The 9559-nt window shown below is 39.1% G+C and overlaps 1 protein-coding gene across 4 annotated transcripts in view; it reads right to left on the bottom strand.

The window, feature by feature from the left end:
• Nucleotides 1–4133: 4133 nt before the first annotated feature.
• The window catches only part of ADGB (androglobin), a 186796-nt gene continuing 181370 nt past the window's right edge, over nt 4134–9559 (bottom strand). For 3 of the 4 annotated variants that reach the window (XM_012183068.4, XM_060419797.1, XM_060419796.1), the window contains 3 exons: nt 7309–7399; nt 6453–6636; nt 4134–4581 (listed from right to left, as the gene is read on the bottom strand). In XM_012183068.4, coding sequence (XP_012038458.1) covers nt 4396–4581; nt 6453–6636; nt 7309–7399 — 461 coding nt within the window. In that variant the 3' untranslated portion in view covers nt 4134–4395. Of the gene's footprint in view, nt 4582–6452; nt 6637–7308; nt 7400–9559 lie in introns of those variants that run through there. The other variant, XM_060419798.1, reaches the window with a different exon arrangement.

The following is a 9559-nucleotide window of genomic DNA, read 5'->3' as shown; positions in this document are numbered from 1 at the left end:
TGACAGGCCAATAAGTTGAGAGACAAGGTACTGGGGCAAGACATAGTGACTTTATTTGAAAAGTCAGCAATCTGAGAGGATGGCGAAATAACGTCTTAAAGAGCCACCTTCACTTGGAGTAGATTCAGGTTCCTTTTATGCTAAGGGGAAAGGGGAAGTGGGAAGGTTCAAGATTAAAGGGTAAAGGCAGATTGTAGGGTTTGGGGAGTCACTTGTCCTCCAAGGGAAGCATAACATTTGTTGGTTCTACTTGCTCATATAGGCAGGATCACAAGGCTCCTGCAAAATGAGGTGTTAGCAGTTATTTTTACTTTATCATTCTTTTCTCTACTTACTTGTAAGGTTTCTAGGCTGAAAGTGAGCTTATCTACACCATGTAACTAATAAGGACAATGGGATGGGAACTTCTCAGAATTTAGTGAGCTATTTGGGCACAAGCAACATTTCTCTGGGGTTTCCCACGTGGTGTTAGTGGTAAAGAACCCATCTGCCAATGCAGGAGATGTAAGAAACATAGGTTTGATCCCTGAGTCAGGAAGATCCCCTGGAGGAGGGAAAATGGCAACCCACTCCAGTATTCCTGCCTGGAGAATCCTATGGACAGAGGAGCCTGGTAGGCTTCATAGGAGTCCATAGGGTTGCAAAGAGTTGGGCATGACTGAAGTGACTTAGCATGCATGCATGCCCAACAATCCTCTAATGTTTGACATTCAGGGTTAAAGTAATAGAATAATTAGGGCTCAAGAATGAGGAATGGAGTTTCAACATGGTATTAGCACTGCTCTTCTTCTGTTACATTATGACCCTCTGATCTAGAGGCAGCAGTAGAGCTGTTGTGTTTAGGGGCAAGTAGGCCATTTGTACCTCTTCCATGCTAAGCTCAAGGGATTCTGGGTGGCCAGGATCATTGTCCAATATGAAAAGAACTTTAAAAGGCAGCCACTAACTGGCAAGGTATTTCCTGACTGACCAATGCAGAGAATGGGTTCCGTTGTCCAGACCTTCCTGTGGTACAATCAAGACTGGCAACTGGTGCTGATCTTTTCATTTCAAGACTTACAAGTTAGCAGCTTTATTGTTAAGGGTTGTTCTGATCATAAACCTGACTGTATTTGCACAGAACGATAGTGTTAGCCTGTTCCTTCCTACTTTAAAGCTTGGCGCTTGCTTCTCTTCCTTACTAGTAAATGTCCTTTGTGGCTTTATTTATTTATTATTTTTTTTCTAGAATAGGCACTTTTGTCTGCATTAAAAACCTGTTCAGTAGGATACTCTTTCAGAAATATTATTCCTGTTCAGAAAGATACCCTTTCTCATTATTTTCTTAATGGCTTTTGGGAAATTGTCTGCTGCCTCTCAGTCAGCAGGAGCTGCTTCTCCTGTAATCTTGACATTTGTTAGGCCAAATCTCTTTCTAAAAATTATCAAACCATTTTTTTGCTGGCATTAAAATTCTCTAGCTTTAGATCCTTCACCTTCCTTTTGCTTTAAGTTGTCACTTAAGGATTTTGCTTTTTCTTGAATAATATTAGAGTGTATAGATATGCCTTAGAGCAATCCTGTGCCCACAGAAAAGCTACACTTTCAATACAAGATAAAATTTTGTATTTCTCACAAAGTGCAAAGTTTTCCCACCTGCTGGCATAGTTCCAGTGATGGCCTCATGATTTCCTTTTCTTTTTCTACTATGGTCCTTATGCTAGATTTATTTATCTTGAAACATTGGGCAATCGCAGAAGCAGACCTCAATCTACAGCACCCATCAAGCAATTCAGCTTTTTCTTGTCATGTCAGGACTTTTCTCTGTGTCTTGGGAACACTTTCAGCATCATCTGTGATCCTTCATATGGGTCCCCTGGTGTTACTCAAGATTTTCAGTATTGCACTGAACACAGTGAAAAATAGTTGAGTACCACAGGAGATCATTTTTTTACTGCCATACGCATTTTACTGGAGAGGTGATTGTTCACAGGGAGATGATTAGCATCGCATGGCGTTTTAAGCAGGTATTTATAACACTTGCGTGGGTGCTAAGTTGTTCCAGTCATGTCTGAATTGGTGTGACCCTGTGGACTGTAGCCTGTCAAGCTCCCGTATTCATGGGCTTCTCCAAGCATGAATACTGGAGTGGCTTCAAAATTATTACAGTAAATACTGCAGATAATTTTACTGAGTTGTGATTTAATGCTACCTCTTTATGTTTGTTTATATTTCTCTTGATTGCTGATGGTACCACATATGATGTTCATGTGTTTGCTTTGATACATTGTAGCTTTTTATAATGAATTTGTGACATTTTCATGGTAGTAAATGATAAAACAGATTACGATCTACATGTATTTTATGCACTCATGACATATCTGGCTTTTAATCTTTTTTTTTTTTATTTCTAGGCTACATAGTTCATCTGTGAACTTTTTAAATTATTGCAAATCTCCAAAATTTTTTTCAAATATATTAAAAAATGATATTTTTGTGTAAGTATGCCTGTACAGTTCAAACCTGTGCTGTTTAAGGGTCAACTTGAATATCCTGATCCATACCCATACATACAGATTTTCCAATAGATAGCTTGTATAGCAAATATCTAAAAACAAAGTAATTAACTGGTTAAATTATGGTATATTTATGCTGTGGAATGTGCTGTGCTGTGCTCTGCCTGGTCACTCAGTCGTGTCCAACCCTTTGTGACCCAGACTATAACCTGCCAGGCTCCTCTGTCCGGTGATTTCCCAGGCAAGAATACTGGGGTGGGTTGCCATGGCCTCCTCCAAGAGATCTTCCCAACCCAGGGATCGAACCCAGGTCTCCTACATTGCAGGTGGATTCTTTATAGTCTGAGTCACCAGGGAAGGCCATACTATGGAATATTGCACAGCAATTAAAAAATAATACATTACTTTTGACTAGATTTTTTATTATATAGTGAGAAAAATCAAGATTTTAAATGTATAATAAAATGTCAATTTATAAAACAAGCCATAATATAACATAAAATATTGATATATAATTATAGGAGATGAGTCAAAAATATGGTAATATCCACACTAGATTATTCCCATAGATTATTTGGGAGGGAAGATTGGTAGATCATAGGGTTATAAAGGGAAGTGTAGGCAAAGAGTAATAGAGAAAACATGCATGTATTTGCATATTTAATTCAGTAAATTTACAATTCATATGTATAAAGAATTGTATACAGAATTATATGTATTCTGTATACATACGCATATAAAGAATTACATTTTTAATAATACTTAAATGAAAAATATAAAACCATCTATTGAGGTGGAAGGGCTTCCTTGGTGGCTCAGAGGTAAAGCAGCTACCCATAACCCAGGAGACCCAGGTTCAATCCTTGGGTTGGGAAGATCCCATGGAGAAGGAAACGCAACCCACTCTAGTATTCTTGCCTGGGAAATCCCACTGACAGAGGAGACTGATGAGCTACTGTCCATGCGATCGCAAAGAGCTGGACATGACTGAGCAGTTGAGCAGACAGGCATTGAAGTGGAACAATTTTGACTGGTTCAAAAATACTGTGGGAGTCTTTTATCACAGAAAGCCATGAATTGGAAATGTGTATTTGGGAAAGTCAGTTTCTAGTGTGTCTCAGTTAAGGCATTCACTATTTTTTGGAAACTAGCATACAAGAACATGTTCTGTGTTACAAAATCTGCAATGCTGGTACACAGAACAAGAGATGAGTGTGATCACATTCTCTATGCCTGGGTTCCTCTGACTCATTATTAAGTGTCCAAACTCCTAACACTCTGAGTTTGTGTTTAACCCACAAATGTTCTTGTCCAATGAAGGAGGTTTGTTGATGTTCTGCTTTGAAAGATTTTTAAAAAGGTACAAGTCTGAAGCAAATAGTTTTATTAAAAGTTTCTTTTAAAGTTTCATTTATTTGGTGAGTTTCTTTCTTTCTTTTTTGAGTGTGCTTTTTCATGCTTGCATCTAGACTCATATATTGTCATCTCTATCCTATTCAATGATTTCAAATCATATTTAAAAAAATTTTCTATTTGAAAGTCTTTAAAATTACAGAAAAACAATAGCCATTTTTCTCCTTGTTGAATTTTTCAAAGACATTACAAGCCTATTCTAGTACTAACTCAAAATGAAGCAAGTCAGGGTGAGACACATACATTTTATTACATTCCAAATATTCTGAGACTATTTTTTATTGAAATTAGAAAATTTTAAACTCAAACAATATCTTTCTGGGAAAAACCAATAAATTAACATCAAAACACAGAAACTACGTCTAAGGTGGGAAAATGTCTATTTTTCAATTGACCTAACCTCTTATTTTTATCAACAGGCAAACTTAGAGATAATGAAAAATAGGTTTTCTTCTCAAGAAGAAAGGTGGTGTTGCGCATGTCCTGGTCACTTTTTCTTCTCTTTCTTTTTTTTGTGTGTGTCGGGAGCTGGGACCTTCTTTTCTGGCTCCACTCTGCTCGCGGCTTCCTCCGCAGCCTGAGCCTCCAGCCTTAGGCGCTCAGCTTCCAGTAATTTGTTCCTATATTCTTCCCGGATGTTAAAGATCTTCTGCCGGGCTTCGTCTAAGGAGTCCTATTCCAAAATGAAACAAAATGAAACGACAAAAACAACAGCATAAACAAAAACAGCACCCAAGTAAATAAGATCCACGGGTAGAGCCTTATTAAGGTTCCAGAAAAAAAACCCAAAAAACAAAACACTACCCTCCCTTTCCTCATGCCAATAGAATCATGTAGGAACTTACTGAAGGAAGATGAAAGTTAGGGTATGATCTCAAATGTTTATTAACGAATAAAACATGAGATAACAAAGAGCACGTGAGGTTTTACAGAATGGTAAATAAAAGCACGAGTAGGAGAAAAATAAAGAGAAAAGTGAAGAAAGAAAGAGATTTTGACAAAGCAACTGCTGCTGCTGCTAAGTCGCTTCAGCCGTGTCCGAATCTGTGCGACCTCATAGAAGGCAGCCCACCAGGCTCCCCCGTCCCTGGGATTCTCCAGGCAAGAACACTGAAGTGGGTTGCCATTCCCCTCTCCAATGCATGAAAGTGAAAAGTGAAAGTGAAGTCGCTCAGTTGAGTCCGACCCTCAGCGACCCCATGGACTGCAGCCCTTCAGGCTCCTCCATCCAAAGCAACTAGCTGCTTTAAATGAGTTTAGATATAATCTGTATAATATATGCAGCCCAGCGTGTCTCTCACAGTAACTGTGCTCAGTAGATGACTAGCTCCCCACACATACTCTGCTGCTGCTGCTGCTAAGTCGCTTCAATCGTGTCCAACTCTGTGCGACCCCAAGGACGGCAGCCCATCAGGCTCCCCCGTCCCTGGGATTCTCCAGGCAAGAACACTGGAGTGGGTTGCCATTTCCTTCTCTAATGCATCAAAGTGAAAAGTGAAAGGGAAGTCGCTCAGTCCTGTCTGACTCTTCGTGACCCCATGGACTGCAGCCTACCAGGCTCCTCCGTCCATGGGATTTTCTAGGCAAGAGTGCTGGAGTAGGGTGCATTACTCTAGCCCTGATAAAATGTCTGAGTTGTACTTGGGGAACTTCCTAATAATACCACTTCTTTTCTTCCTCTTCACTTCTTAAGGTGGATGGTGCCACCAATTTCTGAGCTTTTGAGGGATTCTGTGGAGCAAATTAGACTGATTCTTTGTTGTTGTTGTTTATCTTTTAATTTATTTTTTAATTGGAAGAAAATTGCTTAATAATGTTGTGTTGGTTTCCGCCTTATGACACAAATCAACCATAATAATACATATACCTCCTCCCTTCTGAGCCTCCCTCCCCTCCCCTCATCCCACTTCTCTAGGTTATCACAAACCACCAGGCTGGGCTCCCTCGGTTATGCAGCAGCTTCTCACCAGCTATCTATTTTACGCATGGCAGTGTATATATGTTGACGTTATTTTCTCCATGCCTCCCACTCTCTCCTTCCCCCAGCATGTCCACAGTCCATTCTCTACATCTGTGTCTGCGTTCCTTCCCTGCAAATATGTTCATCGATACCATTTTTCTAGATTCCAGATACATATGTGTCACTATATAATACTTGTTTTTCTCTTTCTGACTTACTTCACTTTGTATGACAGGCTCTAGGTTCACTCTTAAGAGTTTTTGTACAGCTGGTTGAGGATTTGGCTGCCTCAAATCTGTTAATGCCATCTCCCTTCAGCTACGTTCCAAATTCACAGTTGTTTTGCTGTTGTTTTCTCTCCCATTCTGCCCATTTTTGTGGGTAAGTTTCTAGTACTGTATTTAAGAGGGATTTCAGGGAATGAGTAAATTAGATGTATAATTAATTTGCCAATTTTCTGAGAAGTTGGGAATGATTTTTCAAGACTTCTTTCTATCTAGTTAAAATGTGATTCTATGATATCATTTTAATGTTACAAAAGAATCTGTCAACCGTGATCCACGTGTATGCCCTCATACACTCACCCGCATTTCTCCATACATTTCCAGCACTCTATCTTTCTCTTTAAACCTTTCTTCTTGCTCGATATCACGAATGCTAAGGAGTCTGGCCCGATACTGTCGAAACTGGTGGACTTCCTCTGCCTTCTGCATTGCCTGTTGCTGGTTTAGCTCATCTGTTTGCAGCAGAGGCTCAATATTTGTTTTTCTTGATATAAAAAAATCAAAAGAAAACATAAGTCATTTGAGAACTCTGGAATGACCTTTAGCACTCAAATAATTTAAAATCTTATCAACAGAGTAGTGATCTGAATCAAATCAAATATCAGAAACAGAAAGAATAAACCATTATTTTTTCATGGACTAGGCTCCATTTATTAAATCACTAATATTTTAGAAAAATAAATTAGATGTACTATTTGAAGAGGTGTTTGTGGAATTGGTGTTTGAAACTATGAGAATATTTTGTAGGTTTTTTCTTTTTAATTTATAAGCTAGGTTTGAAAGTGTTTGTGCTTTATAAAACATAAATGTGCTTGTACAATTACCTATATTAATCTTATTGTTTGGTTCCTAAGAAAATTCAATCTAATTAAATAACAGTAGCATATATGATGGGGTTTTTCCATAGCTCAACTCATCTTAACCAGGCTACAAATTAAGTCCTTACAGAAAATATTTAAGTCCTTCTATAACTGACTTACTAAAACATTTGCTAAATTTAATATATAAGCTATATATTTCAAAAAATTCAAATGCACTGAAAATATATTAAGCATTTAATTTCAAATTTTCAGTTGTTTAGCAATTGCCTATTGACAATATGTTCAAAATTCTATGAACATAGGTGTCTACATTAATCAAATTTATTAAAACTTACCGTATATATTGATTTATGTCTACACATTCTAATTTCTTTCGAATAAGCTGTGGAGACATTTCCAAAATTGTTGGGGATCGTGAACGAGGTCCTATTTAAAAAAAGAAAAAGTCCTGGGCTTTCAAGAAGGAACCAACAATGACTAAGTAAATGATTGTATGCTGCTGCTGCTGCTGCTAAGTCGCTTCAGTCGTGTTCGACTCTGCGCGACCCTATAGACGGCAGCCCACCAGGCTCCGCCATCCCTGGGATTTGCCAGGCAAGAACACTGGAGTGGGTTGCCATTTCCTTCTCCAATGCATGAAAGTGAAAAGTCAGAGTGAAGTCACTCAGTCTTGTCTGATTCTTTGCAGACCCCATGGACTGCAGCCTACCAGGCTCCTCTGTCCATGGGATTTTCCAGGCAAGAGTACTGGAGTGGGGTGCCGTTGCCTTCTCCAAATGATTGTATATATTATTTAAATTGAAATATGTTGGGCTTACCATGTTTAATGTGATTTAATGACTTTATTGAAGTATAATTATGTTTTATGCTTATCCTCTAGCTGGTGTTACCATACTTGTAGTTAAATAGTGATAACAAAATTAATATAGAAAAAAATGAATATGCTCTACAAGAAGAGTTACAAAATCACTCTATTTTAATTAAATGAAAACAGAGACCAAAGAAGGTCATACTGTGTTACAAAATTTCATTATAAGCAAGTTAAAAAAGTGTGATCTATTCGTGCAAGCTATACTAAGCACTATGGGGGTAGAATACAAAACTGTTTTTAAGACAGTAGCCAGGAAATGGAAACAACTGAAATGTCCAATGGCAATTGAATGATAGAGATGATGTGGTGTGTGTGTGTATATATATATATACACATATATATACACACACACACATATATATACACACACATATATGTATACACCACATCATCTCTATCCATTCAATTGTCATATATATATATATATATATATATATATATATATATATACACACATGGAGAAGGCAATGGCACCCCACTCCAGTACTCTTGCCTGGAAAATCCCATGGATGGAGGAGCCAGGAAGGCTGCAGTCGATGGGATTGCTGAGGGTCGGACACGACTGAGTGACTTCACTTTCACGCATTGGAGAAGGAAATGGCAACCCACTCCAGTGTTCTTGCCTGGAGAATCCCAGGGATGGGGGAGCCTGGTGGGCTGTCGTCTATGGGGTCTCACAGAGTTGGACATGACTGAAATGACTTAGCAGCAGCCTATATATACACACACACAATGGAATATTACTCAGTCATAAAAGGAACATAATTGGGCCATTTGCAGAGATGTGGATGGACCTAGAGTCTGTCATATAGAGTGGAGTAAGTCAGAAAGAGAAAAACAAATATCATTTATTAATGCATATACGTGGAATCTAGAAAAATGGTGCAGATGAACCTATTTCCTACTCCAGAGCAGGAATACGGATGCAGACACCGAGAATGGCTACGCGGACACAGATGGGTAAGGGGAGGGGGTAATGACCTGGGAGATCAGGACTGACATATATCCACTGCCACGTGTAAAATAGACAGTTAGTGACAGCCTGATGTATATATAGCACAGGGGCCCTAGCTTGATGCTCTGGATAATCTAGAGGAGTGGGGTGAAGGGTGGCAGGGAGGTACAAGAGGGAGAGAATACACTTATAAATAGCATAAACATGTAACTGATTCACTTCTTTGGATGGGTGGGAATGCTTTGGGCTATAAGTCTCAGTATACTAAGAGAGCTGCTGCTGCTGCTGCTAAGTCGCTTCAGTCGTGTTCGACTCTGTGCGATCCCATAGATAGCAGCCCACCAGGCTCCCCCGTTCCTGGGATTCTCCAGGCAAGAACACTGGAATGGGTTGCCATTTTCTTCTCCAATGCATGAAAGTGAAAAGTGAAAGTGAAGTCACTCAGTCATGTCCGACCCTCAGCGACCCCATGGACTGCAGCCCACCAGGCTCCTCCGCCCATGGGATTTTCCAGGCAGGAGTACTGGAGTGAGTTGCCATTGCCTTCTCTGGTATTATGAAGCTAATAATAATCAAAACATTATTACTTGACAGTTTCTTAAAAATTTAACCATAATTTTTGACCCCTGTTTGCATAAAATATCCAGGGATGGCAAATCTACATAGACAAAAACACTGAGGCTGGTGGTGGGAATGCAGAGTGACTTTAAGAGGGCACAAAAGAATTTATTTGGATAAAAGGAATATTTTGAAACCATGT

This window comes from Ovis aries, chromosome 8 (assembly GCF_016772045.2).
Source record: "Ovis aries strain OAR_USU_Benz2616 breed Rambouillet chromosome 8, ARS-UI_Ramb_v3.0, whole genome shotgun sequence".
Classification (NCBI taxonomy): Eukaryota; Metazoa; Chordata; class Mammalia; order Artiodactyla; family Bovidae; genus Ovis; species Ovis aries.
This window is presented reverse-complemented; position numbering and strand designations above follow the sequence as displayed.